This window comes from Balaenoptera acutorostrata, chromosome 18 (genome assembly GCF_949987535.1).
Source record: "Balaenoptera acutorostrata chromosome 18, mBalAcu1.1, whole genome shotgun sequence".
Lineage (NCBI taxonomy): Eukaryota > Metazoa > Chordata > Mammalia > Artiodactyla > Balaenopteridae > Balaenoptera > Balaenoptera acutorostrata.
The window spans coordinates 60,451,278-60,472,109 of record NC_080081.1 but is presented as its reverse complement, the minus strand read 5'-3'; the positions used below and the strand labels follow the sequence as shown (position 1 = coordinate 60,472,109).

At 42.5% G+C, this 20,832-nt stretch overlaps 1 protein-coding gene across 5 annotated transcripts in view; it reads right to left on the bottom strand.

Annotated features, from left to right (window-relative positions):
* Positions 1–1,868: 1,868 nt before the first annotated feature.
* LRCH1 (leucine rich repeats and calponin homology domain containing 1) overlaps positions 1,869–20,832 on the bottom strand; it is a 199,684-nt gene continuing 180,720 nt past the window's right edge. For 2 of the 5 annotated variants that reach the window (XM_057532870.1, XM_057532867.1), the window contains one exon: positions 12,615–13,685. In XM_057532870.1, coding sequence (XP_057388853.1) covers positions 13,479–13,685 — 207 coding nt within the window. In that variant the 3' untranslated portion in view covers positions 12,615–13,478. Of the gene's footprint in view, positions 2,551–3,115; positions 5,643–12,614; positions 13,686–20,832 lie in introns of those variants that run through there. The other 3 variants (XM_057532869.1, XM_057532868.1, XM_057532865.1) reach the window with 3 other exon arrangements.

Genomic DNA, 20,832 nt, shown 5'->3' with positions numbered 1-20,832 from the left:
CCATCTACTCTCAGCCAACAATGATGAGTTTTCTTGTCATCTCCCTTTGCAGACAGGCAGATTTTTTCCCTATGCTTTCAATGAACATACAGCTTTTTACAGATCCTAGCTTTGCGCAGACATGCTTCTAGGTGCTTCTAGAAGAAGCCTCTAAAATATCCTGTTAATGCCTGTTAGTGCCCACAATTTCTTTCAGCAAACAGTACTGTCCTGGAAAAATGCGTATGCTCTACCATTAACAAGGGGGAGAAAAAGGCCAGTATATAAAGTTGTACTGCGTAAAAATGCATAGGAATATCTCAAAGAAAATATTTCAAAAGTTTAACAGTTACCTTAAGGTGGGATTATTGGTGATTTTCCCGTACCTCTTTATATTTTCCTAAGTTTCTATGATGAACATGAATCACTTTGATAAACAGAAAGAAAAATTCCCAAATTAAAAAAAAATTACAGCAATGTTTTATTAAATTGGGAGAGAAAAATGGCAAGGAAACGAGAGGCTTCTTCCTGGACCTCACATCAAAGTGAGGAATGTGTCCTCTCACTGTGCTTGTCCTGTAAGTCTTTTTTTCCTGCACTTTTTGTTCTCACCTTGACCTGTCTTACAGCATTTGAACTGGTCCCAACAAGCTCAGCTTATCAGGTTTTATTATATAAATATGCTTTCTTTTGTATCTCCAAACATCTTAAGTGTTGTTGACTTTTTTTTTCTTTTAACTCTAGAAACTTCACCTGGGTTAGCTCTGCTGGGAAGCCCTTCTGTATGGTGAAAAGGACATAGGCCTGACATAGCTGAACTTGACTCTGCCTTGCTCTCTCACCTGCTGTGACCTTCAACGAGTTACTTGAATACTCTGAGTCTCAGTTTCTCCTTGTTAATTTGCACTCTTAGATTAGAAGTGATAGAAGCCCAGTTCAAGTTGATTTGATGCAAAGTCATAGCCTCTTGGAAGCACTCATGGAAGGTTTGACTACCTATGCTCCAGAAATACAGGACTCTTTACTACTGGATCCAGGAATGCAAACAGCAGGGTTTTCTTTGCTACTTCTCCCTGCATGTCAGTTTTATCCTCTAGGTGTTTTCCAGGTTTTATGACTTCTGTCTTCAGTCACCAGGAAAGAATTAAAATCCTGGAAGAGACTTATTGGTCAATTGTGAATAAGACGGCTGCTCCTGAACCAGGTGGGCAGCATAAGTTAAGAACCACATAGAGAGGGCTTCCCTGGTGGCGCAGTGGTTGAGAATCTGCCTGCTAATGCAGGGGACACGGGTTCGAGCCCTGGTCTGGGAAGATCCCACATGCCGCGGAGCAACTGGGCCCGTGAGCCACAACTACTGAGCCTGCGCGTCTGGAGCCTGTGCTCCGCAACAAGAGAGGCCGCGATAGTGAGAGGCCCGCGCACCGCAATGAAGAGAGGCCCCCGCTTGCCGCAACTAGAGAAAGCCCTCGCACAGAAACGAAGACCCAACACGGCCAAAAATAAAAAAAAAATAAAAAAAATAAAAAATTAAAAAAAGAACCACATAGAGAATGCCCTGGCAGTACAGTGGTTAGGGCTCTGAGCTCCCACTGCAGGGGCCACGGGTTCAATCCCTTGTTGGGGAACTAAGATCCTGCATGCCACGCAGCGCAGCCAAAAAAAAAAAAAAAACATACAAAACCTCATGGTATACGATGCAGGGTTAGTTCCTAGAAGCATGTGGTCTTAGGGGGCAACCCCACGGGTGTCTACTACAAGTCCCTTCCTTATTGCATTTTGAGATAATGTATGTAAAGTTCATTAACTCTTCTAACTGGCATCTCTCCAATGCCTACTACATGGTAAGTACTGTTCTAAGCAATGGAGAATCAGCAGAGAATCAAATAGACAAGCAGCCTTGTTTTAATGGAGCTTATAGTTCAGAAGAAACACTTGACTCACAGGAACCACTCAATACATACTGGCCATTAAGGTGGCCCATTAGTACATGAGTGTGGGGAGTAAAGAGAGTTCTTTAGAGTGAAATCCTGCATACACATATCCACCCTCAAAGGGACCTGATGTCTGCTAGCTGACTTCCAATGGAAGACGGAAGATTAGATAACCAGTCCCACTGGGGTCATTGCTGTCCTGTCTCTCAGGTTCACTCAGGAAGAACCAGGAAGTCCCCAGATGCAGCTGTTGGCTAGAATTCAGTCTCTGGGACAGTCCCCAGCTGTGGCCTATGCCATATGGCTGAGCTGCATGGGCGACCCTAATGCAAACATGCCCCTGCCCGGCTCCCCCAGTACTCCCGCTGCCATCCCTTCCCTTGTCCTTCACACATTCCCAGTTGCTCCAGCCAACTTACAGTGCAAAGTGTCTGTGAAGCACTGGACTTCTGTAATGTGCAGGAGACCAAGAGGGCTAAGCTTTTGGAGGTGGGCACAGTTGCAGCACTTCTAGTCAGAACATCACAGGCAAGGCATAGCTCTTCCTGACTCCGTAGATATGGGTCTTAAACGTAGAGGCCATGACACTGGTCCCTGCTGTCCCTGCTCAGGCTGTGAATCTCGAGTCTTGTGTGCTCTGTGTGGGTTGGGACGAGAAGGCAGAAACGACATGTCACTGTTTTCCCTTGAATTCCTCAAAGCAGCTGCTCTTCTACCAGAGGTGGGCGGGACGTGTGGGGAAAATGGTAACACCGACCCGGATTCATGGGAGCTATAATCAGGCAGCCACTTTACTCCCTGAGGGTCAGATTCCACAGGACACAGTTGAGAGGGAGGACCAGACCCTGGGGTTTCACAACGTGTACCACAGAACCTTCAGGTTTCCTTGAAAACACTTCTGGAACCACCACCCGAGGGACAGGTGGTGACACCTGACGTACACCTGGACCCCACTCCGCCCCCTCCACCACAGCAACTCTGCTTTTGAGTGCTGCTTGTTCATGGGTCCAGAGAAGATTTTAGTTTGAATAAAAATTGTCTTATCCTATATATACATATTATATGTATATTTCATACACACACACACACACATAGATGATTGCTACAATCTGTTTCATCAGTGACACTCTTTGTATGATTTCTTTTCTGCATCAGATGGGTAAGTCAATCAGAAGATGGTTTGTACAAATTCAAAGTTTTAATGGCTGTCAAATCATAAAAGGAAGGGTATTTGCCCTGTGCACATTGTGTTCACTTAGGGCGCTGTCAGCCGACCATGAGCATCTTATTGCACGTATGAACAATGGATGAAGATCTTGAAGACGTCTTAGCCATACAGGGACTGCATTTCGAAGAAAAAAAAAGCCATTTTACAAAATATTGAAGCCATTCACATTATACAGCCAACCGCAAGAAAATACTGAAAATGAATATCAAAAGAAATATTTTAATTTTGAAAAAAAGTCTCTCAAAACAAGGATTACAGAGCTTCATGCTGCCATATATACATGTAAAAAAAAAAATATTTCAGAACCCTGCATTCTCAATGCCCATAAAGGTGCAGTCATCTAAATTCCTATTTCTATAATCAACCTTTGACTGTCGCTTACACTGAATACGCTCTTTGTTCAAAGTGTTTTCTTTTTTACATCATTATGCTATTGGACAAAACAGGTATTTGTGCAGTACAGGAAAATATTAAAATATATTTTAAACTCGGTTAAAGTGCACAGTACATTTGATAGGAAGTAACTGCTAGCTGCCAATCCAAACGACTATTTTCAGTAACCCCTCCCTCCTTGCCTAGACCGGAGGGCAGCCTTGGCGTTGGCTGATGTAAGTCTGTGTTCCATTTCAATGCATACTGTCCTCCTGGTGTCTTTTCTTTTGTGTTCGTCTTTACATTTGGCTTATAACTTGTGGTTGCTGCTCTAAAAACTTACAATGGCTTTTCACAGAGCTGACGATGCAGTCAGCATTCGCAAGATTTTGAAAGACGAATTACTGGGCTGTCTGTAACTGCAGGGCGAGTGCACATGCACGTAACTGCCTAAAATACGTTGTGTGTCTGTGAAGTCTTATGTGACTCTCTCAGACCAACACGGACGCCTTTCCTTAGCTGGGTTTTCTCTAGTCATTGCTTTCTTTGAACTTGCTCCCTCCTGGGCCACTCAGCCTCACAAACGCTACTTACTTCACCTTCTCCTGAGCCCGCCTTGCTCTTGCATGTACCTACTCCACCAATTTACTGACTCACTTCTGCGGTTTCACACCAGAGGCTGTGAATCTTGCCGTGTTTGATGGACTACTTTGAAAGCCACCAACTAAGCTGCCATAAAATAAGCACGTCTACATCTCAGAATAGTTTCCTCTTTTAAAACGGGCAGCCGCAGGAAGTGCTGGTTTCCTGATCCAGGTCCTATACGCCTTCAGTTAATTCTTGATCACTCTCCGCCAAAGCTGCCCTTAAAAAACTTTTCGGTTAAACGATAATCTTTTTCTCATCTCCACTTTCCTATACCACTTCCTTATTATCTACCTTTGGTGCTAGATTTTTAATTACCCAAGTTACAGTGCAAAATTACACTACAAGACACATGATGCCAACACTTGTTACTTCTTCGTGTTAAAACGTGAATGTTTTGTGCATAGCAAAATAAGTATGAACCCAAAAAAATAACTGTTCACATTTTATCTTCAAGTTTAATATGTCTTTTTTTCTCCATCACAGCTATTTACAAACAACTTTGGGGCGCTCTCTTGATTTCTGTCAGCTCATTATATCAGGGGACAACAGGGCTGCTGGAATGTAGGAAGCTGGATGGAATGCAGAAATATAAATAAGACCAATGTTCCAGAAACCAAAGTATAAATAATGCCTCCCCAGAAAATAGTTGTCACAGAAGCACCTGCTTTTTGCTTAAAATTTTTTTTTTTGAGTCATATACACCAGAAAACATGACTATGGAGACCTAGAACTACTTGCACACCAAAGAGGATAGAAAATAACTCAATATTTATAATATTAAAATAAAGTGTTTAACCACAAAAAAGCAGTAATAAAATAGTTTCCTAATTTACAATTTGCATCCAAAGGATGAATAACAACTCACTAATAAATAATATTTATATAAATATTTTGTATGTCGAAAATAGTTTTTTTAAAAGGCAATGGTCTCAAGAAACTTCTTGAAAAATTTGGTGGCAAAAAACCTGACTGCATGTTCCCCTCCCCACCCACCCCCAAAATACACATCGCGTTTGGTTTTAATAAAACAAATGCATCTTGCTGCGAACGGTTGTGCTTGGTGTTTTGGTAATGGCAGTGGGTGAGCATGGAAGGGACGAAGGAGGTTGTAGAAGGCATTGATGAGCTTCTTGGTCCTTCACAACCAGCTCCCTCATGGGGTTTTAGGCAAATACCTGTCAGGTCTTAATGTCAGAGTCAGTTATGAAAGGTAGAAAAATCTTCTTTTGTGTCCTCCCGTCAATTCAACTAGAGTCGGGGAACTGACAAGCAGTGAGTGGGAGGTTGGAGGGGGCAGGTGCTGAGAGGAGAGTTTAGGATCTCTGACCGGAAAAGCGTCTGAGCCACGACCCAAAGGACAGGAGTTGGTCTCATGTGAATAGAGCCTTTGTTACAGTTACATCTAGCAATGCTTGAACGGTGATGCCCACTTTGACCAGGCCTTTCTCTTCAAGGATGTGATGGGGCAGACACAGTTTTTCCTAAAAGGAAGAAGAACAAAGCATTGATTTTTAGATGACTGGAATCTAATTATAAAATCTCGAGACACCACTGGCTGGAGTTAAATCGAGCTCTGAAGTATGCCTATCTAATCACTTCAGACTGTGCTCTCTCCCTAGCTTTCAATTCATTTTGCAAAGACCTCTTCTGTATTTGCAAAGAAAACAATGATTTTCCACAAGTGAGGGTTGTTCTAGAAAGACTTCCAATCATCCTGAAATGTGCAAAAGAGCTAAACATTTTTTAAAAACCTTGACACTAGATAAGTGAGCTACATACCGTCAGTTGGAAACCACCCACCAAGAACATATTAGCTTATATTCTTATAAAGCAAAATTTCACATAGCCTCTCACACATTTTAAAGGAACTTGAATACTCATTTATACAGACCACACACCATTCTACTGACCATAAATCTTGATTTAGTTCATTTTATTTCCTGTGATCTCTGGAATGGAGGCATGCTTTCTTCACAGTTTATGAACAGCCTTGTAAATAAGTAATTTTAACCACAGCATTTAAGAGCCTCCCTTTTAAGACCCTTTTATAAAACTGTCAACGACACAAATATCCTGCTACTTTCTCATATTGTATTTTTGCTCGTGGGAAATGTCCAGCACATGCTACTCAAGGAAGATAATCAAGGCGACTCACTCCCTGTGTATGGTACCCTGCACGCTCAACCACCAGTTTACAAAAGAGCAAAAACAAAATAATTTTACACTTTTGTCATTTGACCCTGGTCTGATACCATACAAGGGAATCTCCTTCCAGAGTGTGTCTCCTTGGCTGGGAAACAACTCCACAGCGAACACTCCCTCTCATCTACCCAAAGATGGTGTGTTTTCCACAGTCCAATAACCACTGGTCTTAAGAACAGTTGAAATTGGGAGTTGCGTCAAGCCCCAGGCGGTGGACACAGTGCTTAACGTGAAGCCAATCAGGTCTCTCTGGTCAGCCCTGCTTCCTTGCAGTTCTCTTGCTGGAGCAATCAGATATTCCTGCTGCGTCAATGCACGACTCTCCACTAAGTACCCCAGATGCAGGCACTGTGCTCTTAAAAAGATCATCCAGAGACACATCATGACATCTCCAAGAACCTGTCCCACAACCTCGAAATGTTGGTGGGCTCTACGCTCGCAGTCTTACCATCCCCCATCCCTCCCACTTCCCTAATTTATGGTAAATTCAGAGTATCTCAAACTCTGACTCCAGGCCTTGAGAAATGGCCACTTGTCAATATAAAACAGCCAATCCTTTAAAATATAATTTTAACAATTATTTCAAGTGGCTGCTGTGTATCAAATAGGATTATCTTGTCATCAGTGGTGTGTTGAGGGGAGGCAAGTTTATGCTGCTTGCCAACTTAGCAGCCAAATGTCAGCCTGAGAAAGAATAGGAGGTTCTGCCTGAGTTGTGAACTGGGCACTAGGCCAGGATGGACGGTGCTTTCTCCTTCTGCCACAGCCAGAGGTCAGTGGGTACCCTTTCCTGACACCTCCTGCTTACCATGGGCTTGTGAAATCACCTGACTCTCATTTCATTGGTAAGGCTGGTCCCATGGGGGCAGGGATATATTTTCCTCATTCTTATGGCTTCCACAACACCCCAGTAGGATATTATAAATGGCTGCTAATTATGGTTAAGTACCTGGTACAAGGTATTACTTGGGGAGAAAAATAAGTCTTCACTTTATATCATATGCTAAAATCCATCTGAGATGAGTTGAAGAGTTAAATGTTAAAGTCCACAACATTCCTCCCAATAAAATATAGATACGTATTTAATATTTTCTCTGGTAAATGGATGGGGATGAAAAAGTGATATAAAAATCACAAAGGAAAAGATAAAAACAATTGATCACCTGAAAGTATACAGCTTCTGTGTGTCAAAAAAAAAAAAAATTAAAGGATAAACAACAAACTGTAAAAAAAATTATTTGCATCAAATTACAAAGGGTTTTATATTGACACATAAAAGCTCAACAAATCGGTGAGAAAAACACCAAGACCAACAATGGAGCACTGGGCAAGGAACGTGAATAGAAATTTTAAAGCAATAGATTTGCCCAAGGCATTCTGAACAACATATTTTGCTTCTTGACCTCAGTGGTCACCTATGTTTAGTCACAAACGTTCCTGAATTCTAGAATATTTGCACAAAGCCTAATCTCTGTGCAACATGGCTTTGAGGGGGCTATGCTGAGTCCTGCTTGAGCTGTGACATGTCTAAACTGATGAGTGGTGGCGCCAGTGGTCTGCAGAGTTGAGTTTCCATGCTCGCGGTCATGCCTGGGAAGGGCTGGGGCTCCAGAGAAACAAGGATGGGAAGATACTGAGGCCTTAGCCTCCTGCTAACAGGATGTTGGAGTTAGCTCAAGGTCATCCCCTCTCCCAGGTATTTCTCACCTTCCTGGTCTCCTCATTGCTAAACCAGGTGCAGAGTTCAAAATTCTCCCTTCCACCCTTACAGCTGGTGACAAGGAGTAAATAAAAGACATAAAAAGGTATCCCTTGCATCCTTTCTGGCTTTCTCTTTTCATTCAGACTTCCTAAGAAGCCCTGAGGTGCCCTCAGATTACATTATAGGGTTGGAGGTACCTACGAAGACTAGCGTCAGATCTTAGAAACCTTATGAAAACACGGCAGTTGTGGTTGTTCTGTCACAGGACTGGGAGAGAGACTGATGGGAATCGTGACTTGAGATGCTGGTTAACAAGACAAGCAAGGGGAGCCTGCCAGGAATACGGAGGGGCTTTGAGGATGGCCAGAAGGCCATTTCCATCACACTAGCCCTGTCACTGCATATTCCATGGGGGAGGGGATCCCTGAAGTGAGCTACAAGTCGTGATGGGGAAGGAACTGCTGAGAATTTATAGCTTGATGGGAAATGACAGAGGAGGGTCACCTCACCTTGTATATAATGGACCTAAGGAGAGAGGTGAATATTTACATTGAGTTTAAATGCATTAAAATTTCATTGTTAGAGGACATGAGTGGCTGTCACTGAGAATGTAGCAGCAGACTCTTCTAGGATACCCATGAGCTCCTTTTGTTGTGTTTTTTTAAAGCACAGAACAGAATCATAAAGTAGTATCCTGCATAAAAATATTCTGACCCCCCCCTCTGAAGGACTCGTCCTGTCCTTTGCATTGTTTCTCCAATGGCGGAAACAAATATTCACTCTTATGCCCTCACCCACCCCTCTTCTGAGCCACAACAAGCAGGGTTGGAAAAGGAAGCCATAAAGACTAAACTCCAACTTTGCAAGACGTCTGGGGGTACCTCCTACAGGCCTGGCACCAATGCTATGGAGTTGCATTGGTTTTTTTCTTTATGACAACTCTGTGAGGTAGATACAGTATCTCTGCTTTGCAGAGGAGAAAACTGAGATGCAGAGAGTTTAACTTTGCTGAAGTCACACAGCAGGTAAGTACTGCAACCAGGATTTGAACTTGTGTCTCATCTTACAGATGGGGCCCCTTCCACAACATCATGCTGCTTCCCATAAGGTCCTTGACCAACCAGCGAGCAGGTCCCCTCTGTGCCCAGGAGATAGGAAGAGGCCCCTGGCCCCTCGGAGTCCTCTCCAGGCCAGTCCCACCAAATTCAACGTCAGGTGGGCATCAGAGAACCCTCAACTCGGGGAAGGGCGTTAGCTCTGCCACTTAGCTCATTAGTTTCTCTTCGTAGTGAGGGCCGGACGTCTTGTTCTGGCGGTAAATGCCTCATGGGAGCAGGCAGATCGCCATCACCGCCTGGCTCTCCTTTTTCTATAGTTTCTTACGGTCCCCAGCAGTCACAGGCCTCCTGCCAGGCCACCCGCCAGACAAAATGAAGTCACCCGTGCAGCACTTTTCATGTTGTTCAGCCTGCTTCTAAAATGTAAAGTCCTGGCACTAACTGATTGAACCTTAAAACAAAACTGTCTGCATCATTTTAATGTAAGAGAACTTCAGTTCCTGCTTTGCTGTGTGAGGGCTCCGAGGTGCAGCTTCTTCCAATGTGAAATGCAGACCATGTCAACCTCTTCCAGACAGAGAGGATTTCTTGTCACTCTTCATTTGATTCTCTGCTTTCCAGCTGTGCTACTTTCTAGTCCTTCTTTCCACAACATTTATTCTCTACACACAACTACCCCTTCTCTCACCTCCCTAATCCATACACCCTTCACCTGGCTATTCCTACACATCTTTAAGGCCTCAGTGCAAACATCAAGGTTCTAGGAAGGCTTCAAAGACCACCCACTCCCATCAGGGTTGGGCCCCCTGTCCACGTGTTTCATATACAGAATCTTGTACCTGACCTACCACAGGACCTTATCACATTGAATTCCTCTTTATTTGTCCACTAGATCCACTACACAGGGTCCAAAAGCCTGCAGGCCAATCCAGCCCATAGCCTGTTTTTGTAAATAAAGTTTTATTGAGACACATTTACGAGTGTCTGTGGCTACTTTCACACTCTAGCAGCTGAGCTGGGTAGTCCTAACAGAGATGGTATGGCCCACAAAGCCTAAAATGTTTACTGGCACTTTACAGAAGAGGTTTGCTGACTCCTGATTTTTGAAGGTACAGGGTCATGTGTCATGGTCACCTTTTTAGCCCCAAGATGGGGTCTTGTACAAAGGGTGCTCATTCAGTATTCAAGGAATGAATGAATGAACACAATCATAAACAAAATCCAGTGAAAAAGCAAGGAACTGGACCCTCATAGTCTTAAGGAGAAAAGCGTACATTCTATTATATATACCTGATAGTTTATTGAGAACTAATTTCAAAATCTGAAGCCTAATTTTAACAACCTAATCTCCTGAAAGAAAATTGCATTAAAATATTTTTCACCCCATCCCGAACCACTTTCAAGCTCCTGAAATTTTAATCTACTGTCCATGACTTTTACCCTGTAGGTGAAACACCCTTTTTCCTTATGACAGAGACCAGCATGGATTTTAGAGAGACAATCCTAGCCACTATGCACTAAATTTAATTTCTTACTCACAAGTAACTAGTATCAGGATATCAAGTGCCTTTACTTATCTACTCATTGATGAAACTCCCACTCAGCTGTCTTGCTTTTGAGTTCTGTAGGGCCCTTCCCACCAGCACCGTTTTATACGTCTCTCCCCAAGTACAATGAGCTACATACGAACCACAAATCCATAACGAGAAGGAACTAATAGAACTTACTTAGTGGTCACATATTTTGGAAATCCTGACACAGAGTGGCAAGTTGCTACCAATTGGAAGAACTGGAGAAAGAGAACTTTCTATTTCAAATAGATCTTTCTATTTCAAAAAGAATACGTAAATAAATACTTGGTCATTTTTATCAGGCATTGTAAGTACTGAATAAAATGGTCTTTCTTGTGAGAGGAAGATTTAGTATGCACATATAAATCACCCAACCACGTCTCAGATGACAAGTGGGTTGGCCAAGTATCCCTAGTCACGTGGCAATGGCAGGCATCATGCTAGCCTATGAGTCGGTGTGTGGGTACCTTGGGGAAGAACCATGGGGAGGCTTAATAATATTCTGAACAGAAATGAGCAGTAATGGGTAAGACAGTTCATTCCAAGCTTTGCTTAAAGGGTTAAATTAATTGTGTTCTGCTTGTTACCAGACTACTTGATGAAAAAATACCACCTAACAGATCCCCAGAGGAGCAACACATTAGGGTACAGATACACTAATGACATGAGAAGTGAAAGTGCATCCAAAAAATACACTGGATGCCAGAACTGAAATATGAACACAGCCAAAGAACTATGTCAAGTCATCACTGAAAATTAAATCTGATCTCCCAGGATTGTGCTACTCAGTTTTCATTGACAGAATTTTCTTTCAGGTGGTCACCCAGTAAGTCATCTCTCTTCTTCCCCTGTGCCCCCCACCCGCTTCAAGAAGAAAAATCCAAACAGCAGTGATCTTTGAAGGGAAACCTCAATGCGCTGCAGAGCTGGACAGAAGCGCTGAGCGCGACTCTGGATACACACAAATTAACGTTATCGATGGGCCCATAAAAACTTGGATCTATCACCCAAAATGTGTTTATTAAGCAACTTATGGCTCAGGGTGCTCGTTAGACATCGTACAAAGGGATTTTATTGTGTTACAGATTGAAGAGTACAAGATAGCACCAAAGGCAATTCAGTACATCTGCGGGTTACTTATTACACAACTGACGTTAGATACTTCCACATACCCTGTATTTCACCAATCAACCCAAAATCAGGAGGGAAAAGCTCAGTTAACTCAAGATATTATCATGTAAAGAATATCTCCTGACAGAAAATCTGATCTGATTTACCAACAAAGGATCTTTATATAAATATATTCTTCTAACTATGTGAGCTTTCCACAACCTCAAGTCCCCTGGATTCATGGAAATGTTCAGAAAAATAAAATTATCTTCTTAGTAGCCATCTATAAAGACTGTTTCCATGTGAGTAAACTAGAAATTTATCTTGAGGAAGTGAACTCAATCATCCCCCCCACCAATTTAAGAAACAATATTTGGCAACCAGATGTAAATTGAAGCATGGGAGAGTCTGTCTTCACCTTGGAGCAGGGCCGTCTCATATTATAAAACGACATCCCAGAACCAGGAATATCTTGTCCTAGATAAGATTCTAATGTCTTTTTTCTTTAATTGCAAACTGATCACATCGCTCCGAAAGCAGATATAGTTATTAACATATAATCCTTTAAGCTTAAACATAAAAGCAGGTTGCTAATGTCACTGGAAATCAAAGATTAAACGGAAATTTCAAGTCACTGAAGAAACTACATTCTTCTAAAATAAGAGCAATCTTATTGGCTCCTGTCATAGTAACCCCAGCCCTAGACCCAAGAATGTTCCATGACTCATGGCTTTATTTGAAAATAAATACTGTCAAATCCATCGCATTCTAGACCTGAAGTTATGATGTGATGTAGCAAAAAAAAAAAAAAAAAAAAAAAAAAGCGAAATGACCCATTACATTATTTAAAAATAGAAACCCTTTTTGGAAAATGCTTTCTAAGAGCCTCCGTCAGAGTAGACCAAACAAGGAATAAGTAAAACTGTGCAGAAAGAGTGGTGTGCCGTGGATCCTCCAGGGGGCGCACTCTGACTGCGCCGGACCCTTCCTCCCCAGCGCCCTTCTGCACAGCTCTGTCTCAGGCAGCAGGGCAGAGGGGCTCACTCAGGGTGGAAGTGGGGGGGTCACCCTCCCTGGTGCCCTTCACAGCTCCCGCTGCGGGAAGCAGGGAGGAAGCCAACTGGATGGCCAGCAAAGCAGTCATTCTCCAGATGGTATTTTTCAACTTGGTCAATGGTGGCATTATTAAAGATTGTAATAGACCAAATTGGACCCCAAATGCTGGCTTTCTGTCTTCCCTCTACAGTTAAATTGCCCAATCCTGAATTAGGAGTCGACTTAAATACTGACCCAATGGAAAGATTTTCATACGCTAAATCCCCTCTGCTCCTGTTCTGGAACCTTCTTCGGCTCTACCCAGGGCAGCAAAGCTCACTGGGAGAGAGAAGAGGCACTGCAGAGCACCGCTGCTGGCACTATGGGGTGAGGAAGCAAGAGGTGTGGATACCCTCTGTCCTGTTTCTCAGCAAGTGAGAGAAACTATCTAATGGGAGCTGCATTCTATGAAGTTTGTGCTTCTGGAAAATCTGATGTGGAAACGTTCGGCTTCGAAACTCCAGAGACTACTGAAGAGATGACAGGGATGTAAGTTTGCAAGGCAAAGGCCCAGAGGGAGGAAGGACCCTGTCACGGAGCAGGGCAACAGAGCAGTGTGTAGGGATGCACATGCGGGCATTATGCAGACAGAACATTCCAGCGGTAAGTGATATAGATCAGCACTACAAAGAGAATATGGACAAGACAGAAGCTTATAAGGTCCCTGGAGCGGAGGGCAGAAGTTGGTTGTGGGGCTTTCTCCCCGAGTGCCAGCAGAGTGTCAACAGTCTTTCGAATGTGACGAAAATCCAACTGCAGGATGTCATACGGAGAGCAGAGGTCAGCCTATTCCGAGGGCAGCCATCAGAACAGAAAGAGACAGTGCATACAATTAAAAATACACAGAACAACGGCTGAAAAGAAGCACACATTTTTAGTTACTAGCAAATGGCAAGAGTAACCCCTTATTTCAAGCAGGTAAAACCCGTTCCACCACAGATTTTTTAATTAATTACAAAAAGCAGCATACCCAACGCAGTCTATGCAAATAAGACAAAGAAATTCCTCACCCAGAATCTCACTATCGAGGAATAGAAGGTTCTGTAATTTATACATCCTTCTGGTATTCAAACAGTTTTAATATTTAAGTGGTATCATGAGTCAGCAATGGCATAAAAATAAGAGCTTTGCACCTGGGACATTTAGGTCTTCACTTTACTAAAGGGAAAAATACAAACTTAAAAATTTAATCCCCACCTTTCCTCACCGTTCTCTTAGTGCCATTTTCTACCCTGGTCTATGAAGACTGAATATAAAGTATTTCTCTCCGAAAGGTAATACATGCGCCTAATTTGTTTTCCTTTTAGGATTATTGATAAACTCTGGGGAATGCTAGTTTTAATCATGTCCCTACATGTGCCCAAAAACTACATTAAATTTCACTTTTTTACAACTGGACATAAACCAAAAGTTTAAAAGAAGCTTCTTAGATCTGCAGTTAGAATAAAAGTACATTCCTGCATAGAGGAATTATGTAAATTTCTTCACCACTAAACAGGTATGTGCAGGGGGAGGGGCGGGGAGAACAGGCCTCCCCGTGTTTTGTCTACTTGACAGTCACCATGTAAGGAGGCAGAATTCCTACTTTATCAACTAAACACACAAATAAGATAGTCCTATGAGTTGACCTCTGGATGCCTACTGCTATCAGGAAGCAGACGGTTTTCTGATACCCTGAATTCCTGAACCAGAAATGACCGCAGCTTCAAATTAAAAATGATTATAACTGCTGTGTCAGTATGTACCAAAGTTCTGGCTTTGCTTCCAAATTAAACAAGGATTGAAAATATCTGTGATATATTTCATAAATGCAGCTTTATGTCCAAATTAGGCAAAGCATTTAAAATATATATATTATATATTTTATAATACACTTTGCAACAATATTGCCCTTTGTTTTAGCATCACTGCTAAGCAGATGCAAATCACAGAGCAACTGAAAGATGATTCTAAGATAGAGATTCTGTCTTGCCCGTATCTTCTGCAGTTAGCTTGATGCCCTCTGGTAAAGAGGGGTAATCAACGTAAGTGCGTTGAATAAGATTATAAACCTCCTAATCTTAATTTATGAAGATAGAGATCCTCTTAACAAAAGATTTTTTTAAGGATATTAATAAATCACGTTATATCTATTCAGACTGTGCATCTTTTCTCAGTGCATTTAGAGGAATCAAGCTACCATGGTTATTTTCTCAAGAATTAAAATAGCTACACATAGAATGGATTTCACTGTGACACAGATGCTGATCAGGAATTAACAGATGGGGAAACATCTACGAGAAGTAGTTTTCTATTGCATTAAGAATTTTCTTTTGCAATGGTGTGCTTAATCAGTGAATTCTGAGCAAAACAGACATAAGACAGAAGGCATATGCACACTAAAATGTGATTGTCACCAAAGTGGTATCTCCATGTTAAAAGCAAGTCATTTTATCTCCAGGATATATTTCAATACATTTCCCAGAACCCTATGGAAAATGTCTGGTTTGCTCCCCAGCAACTCCGTCAAAGAACTAAGAATTAGATTGTCTGCAGTCTCCAGTGTATTTATTCAGCAGTACACTTCACGCATGGGTAGGCAACACAGATCATTCTTCTCATTCTGGAAATAATTTCATGATGCCACAGATTCTGGGCTTTATTCAGATTAAAGTGGGTAAAGCCTAGACTCACAGCCCACAGCGGGTGGTTTAAATTAAATCACGATCTCTGAGGGAAAAAGTATGGGTCTAAGATTGGCTGGGAGGCAAAAATCTTAAGCATCATAATGTGTGGAGTGTGGGCTACTCTCTGATTCTACCCCCCGTCACACAGCCCATGGCCGTCAGATCAGTCCCTCAAGGATGCTGTGATGGGAACCAGGGCTGAAGTTGCCAAGGGAACCTGGGAGTTTTCTGGCCCTTGTGCTTTCCAAATTTCAGTCTTCATAAGAGGGACTTACAGATGATGCTTTATTTTTTTCTTATAATTAAAACAGGAAAACGCTAAAAAGGAAGGAAATTTAAAGAGGCCAAATTTCACCATGTATTTACAGAGCATTAGTAATTATTGCAAGGCATTTAAAAAACACAGTTAATACGCTCAGCGTCCCGAGAGGCAAGTGCAGATGCTAATTCCCGTTACAGTGAACAGAAATCACAATCTCCAGAAGTTAACCGATTCTCATACAAGTCAACACAAGAGTGTGTGACTAAGATTACTATTAAAGATTAACTCCGGTTCCCCAAATACAACAGATAGAAACAAAAATGTACACAGATCTATCAAAAGGTCTAATTTACAGGCATTCTGAGTATAATACAGACTAAATTCTAAGAAATTTAGAATATATTGTTTATTTAAATTTGACTTTGAAAGGCAGTATGCTTACAAATATTGTTTATTTAAATTTAATTTTGAAAGGCAGTATGCTTACAAAGTATTTTTAATCTAAAATGTCACAGCACAAGAATGTTGATGGTCATTCTGAAAATGTAAAGCCCTAACTGACAAGGTGTAATTTGGCAGAGAGTGGAGTGAGGTAGGAAAAGGCTTCCAGAGTTTTCTCCAGATATATAAGAACTAATCACCAATTTTATGCACTTAGTAACTCTAATATCAGTAAGCTAATTCATCTAGAAATGCAATTTCAAGCTCTTTGAAGATGCTGCTTCGAGAAAGTATTTGTTCTCAACCATGTACCAATGTCAGACCATTGACCGGAAGTGGCTCTACCACCAGGAGACACACAAGGGGAAAGGATTCTTACATGAATGGTGATACACACCTACTAACCATTGGAGATGACTGGTTTTACAAGCTAGAGACTGGCTCTTCTTAATGCATTAGGGATTTAAAAATTTACGTTAATAAAATAATAACTTGGTGTCAATCTGCACCTCTGATCATCCAACCTTGGAAGTAACCAATGTAAATAGAAACTTAAAATAAACCTTGTAATAAGAATCTCACCATCCCCCAAAAGTGTTTATTAGTTATGACTTAAATTGATACTAAAGTCATTGATTTGGGGGAAAAAAGAGACATAAGGTTCAAAGAGGCGAAGGAATTCATATCTCCTATTCTCAAGATTAAAACAAACAAACAAAAAAGGTAGCTTCAATTTATAGGATGTCTTTCAATTTAAAAAATTCAGATCATTTACATAAACTGTCCTAAACCCTTACAACAGGTATAAAGTAGGAAAAGTTTTGCAATTGCTTTCAAAAATAATATCTCCTTATAAAGGTCAACAAAATACAAATATGAAAGGCACTGAAAAGAAGACTCAGCCATAATCCCACTTGTATCAATGCAATCATCGTTAGCATCTCAGCGTACTTGAGGATTTTATTTTTAACTCCATCTGGCTGATGCAGAGGCTGGACACCAAGGGACCTGTCCTTGTAGATATGGAAGGAAAACCTTCCACCTCCCACAGTCTAGTGAGGACCCCTGGCCTCTGTGCTATCCGGCAGGCAAGAGCCCTGTACAGCTGATGGAGTTGCTACCCTGACCCTCCTGCCCAATTCCTCTCTGGAGACAGTAACGAACAGGAGGGGCTGGGCAGCTAGAAAACAAGGTGCATTTCTATTCCACGTTCCTTCCTCCTCTAAACAGGGCAAGTCTGTTAAATTAAGGACCTCGCTCCTTACAGAGATTGGAGGCCAAGGCTACTTACTTAACATCGAGTAGACAGACAGAGACCAGGGGGTCTATTCTCAGACAGAGACCAGGGGGTCTATTCTCAGACAGAGACCAGGGGGTCTATTCTCAGACAGAGACCAGGGGGTCTCCCCTCAGAAAGGGACCAGGGCATCTTCCCTCAGACAAAGACCAAGAAGGGACCAGGGCACCTCCCCTCAGACAGGGACCAGGGCAATTTCTCTCAGAAAAAGACCAGGGTGTCTCCTCTGAGAGAGCGAGACCAGGGGATCTCCCTTTAGAAAAAGACCAGAGTGTCTTCCCCTCCAAAAAAATAAAATCAAGGTGAAATACTTCCCTGGTGAGTAAAAAAATATATATCTATTTTCTAATACTTTTGATGCTTCACAAATGAGAGATTTCGCTCCACCTGAGACAATACTAATAAGAGCCCTAAAATAGCCCTAAATTTGGATCAAACTGGAGACCCCCAGTAGCCAATCGTAAATCCTCCACATCAAGATCAGAGGCCAGGAATGACCAAGCGGACTCAGAAAAGGCAAAGGAAGCCTCAGTATGTCCACAAATAGCCTCATGACCCCAAGGCTTAATTGAAGTCAGATTCCTGGGCGATACGAAGAGTATATAGTGAAGAATTTGGAAGCCCGCCAAGGGTAAGCCTGTGCTCAAGATCAAGTTGACACTTGCACCAGAGGTCAGAGACAGCTGCACAGTCTGACCACTGGCATCAACACTACCAGGGGCTATGGGATGGTGCCAGCAATATCACCTGACCCCCAGATTTGCCAGGGTGCCTTGAGGCACGTGGGGTAATTTTCCTGCCTCAGAGGAGCTGATGGGGGAAAGCAATCATGGCGCTGCGGGATGGAGCTGAGCGTCCACGGACTATCAGCTCAAAGAAACCTTAAGGGTCTAGTGGTTTTCAAACTATAATTAGCAACAGGACACTTTTCCCCCAAAGGAACTCTTAACTGGGAAGCCGATACATGCCACAGGCAAAAGAGAAACTGCCGTGGCTGAATCAAGGGGGTGGGAGTGATCTGCAGCCCCGGCTTGGCTTCCGAAAGAATCAAGGGCTCTGGAGAATGTGGTTTAATCCACTGCTGAAGTCCAACACCTGCAGTTTTTGCAGAGCAGGGAACTGCTCACATACCGAGAGAACCCCTGCGTGTGCCAGAAAGAAGGCAGGCGCTGGACGCGGACGGACCGGGGCTCGAACGCCAGCTCTGCCGCCTCCCAGCTGCGAGCGTGAGCTTAGGAAATTGTGTAACGTCTCTGGGCCTCATTTTCCTCAGAGCATGGTAATAAAAAATATTGGCCTCCGGGCCTCAACCGTGAGCATTTGAGAAGATGATGCAGCTGCAAGAAGGTCCCAGAGAGTGGTTCACGGCTCCAGGCTTTAATGGGCTTGCCTCAGGGCACATAACCAGTTAACAGCACAGGTGCGGCTAATTCACCCCAAACTTCGTGTCCCTCGCTCTGCTCACAGAGCCTCTGCACTCGCCCTCACGCCTCTCCTTCCAGGTGGCAGTCACTCAATCTGTCCCTTTAGTTAAAGAACTGGCCCCAAACAGAAAAACAAAATCAAAAACCCCAAGGCACTGGAAATGGGCAGCAGGAAGTGACCCAGGCTGAAATAACTACCTGAAGAGATATTAACTCTGCCACCAGAAAAGGAACTTGCCGGGGCAGGGGGCAGCATTTCTGATTCGTTTTTCAGGATCTGCCCTTGGTATTCTCATCAGCAAACCTCTACCTCTTCCCAGAATCCCTCACAGATGATGGCAAATACGCCTACTGTCGCCCTAACAGAATTTCTCCAGAAACCCAACACCGACTTCTTTCTGTGATGTCAACTCCTTTCTATAGGTGGCGTTGACTGCCAAGTCCTGTCTGCGCCCCTGGACTAAGAAAGGTATAGATCTAGCCTCATCCAAACGTCAGGAATAACAGACAAGAGGTCTAGAGCCGCCGTATCCATCTACTCTTGACGCATACTCTAACCTTCTGCAAATAAACTAGGCCACTTACACTGCGTGCAGTTCTGAATGCAGCCAATTCGAAGAAGCCACACTCACAGGGAAGCCACTCCACTCGGCACACAATAAAATGCTTCATGAACCTTGACCAACCCTGAGGCAGGTACCTGGGATTGGGTTCCTGGGGACTTCTAGAGAAAATATAATAAAAACTATAACAACTGGAACAATTTTAAAATTGCTTCCTTCCCATCGTATTAATTTATATGTAATCATTTGACTGCTCAGTGACCACATTCCACCCAGATGAACCTGATAAAACTAAGCTGCCGACCCTGACTTTGGGTTGTAGTTTCAAACTGTGATTCTATTACAAAGGGCAACAAACTCGGGCTGAGAGCACAGCTGTGACTTCTCAGTCTCTACAGGATGATTTATCATTGTCAATTAGCTATTTAGCTTAAAATAATACAGAATTCCAGATCTCCGTGACGTATCGGTATGTGTATGTAGATAAGTTATGGATGGAGAAGAAAGCAGGGCAAGCTTGCAAATTAGGAGGAATTCACTAAGCTGCCGGGAAATCAGTGAGTATTTTGTTACCCAAATATTAAGTTTGAAGCAAAAAAAGAAAATGTAACGTTAAAGGTCCTCCGCTTTTAAGTACCAGGCTTTTACAATGTCTGACTGCAAGGGGAGAACTCCTGCAACTAGAATTGCAGTGTGCCACATATACACTCAAATCATCAACCTTCTTAAGTAGTGGAAGAAGGGGTTATTTCCACCCGTCCCCCAACTTAGTATCGCATTCCTAGATGAAAACATTTCCTCATTTCCAATAATTTATGACTCATTTATTCCAAGAGATGAAAGCACGTTCCTTTGAGTATATATAGCAAGATTTGCCAGCTGCACTCCAATTGCAATTTCTGGTTTTCCACTAGAATACTCCTCCCTTCCTTTAACATATCTCATTAAAGACATTCAACTGCTAACCAACCAACAGACTTTTTCTAGTAGCAATGAACTTAATTTAACTCTAGTCACCAGTAAGATGCTATTGGATTATCCATCAGGATGGATATAGATGTACACACAATCACACACACACATACACAATGCAAACTTGAAAATCACCTCAAATCTTAAAAATCGTTGCAAAAATAGCCTTAGTGATATATTTCTTACTAAGCATAGTTAAGTTGGGACAGTGGCAAAACAGATGATTTACTTCTTGTAATTCAATTGTCTCTGGAATTATCAGTTGCCTATTAGTGCCAGGGGCATAATTCAGATATTAGGATAAAATT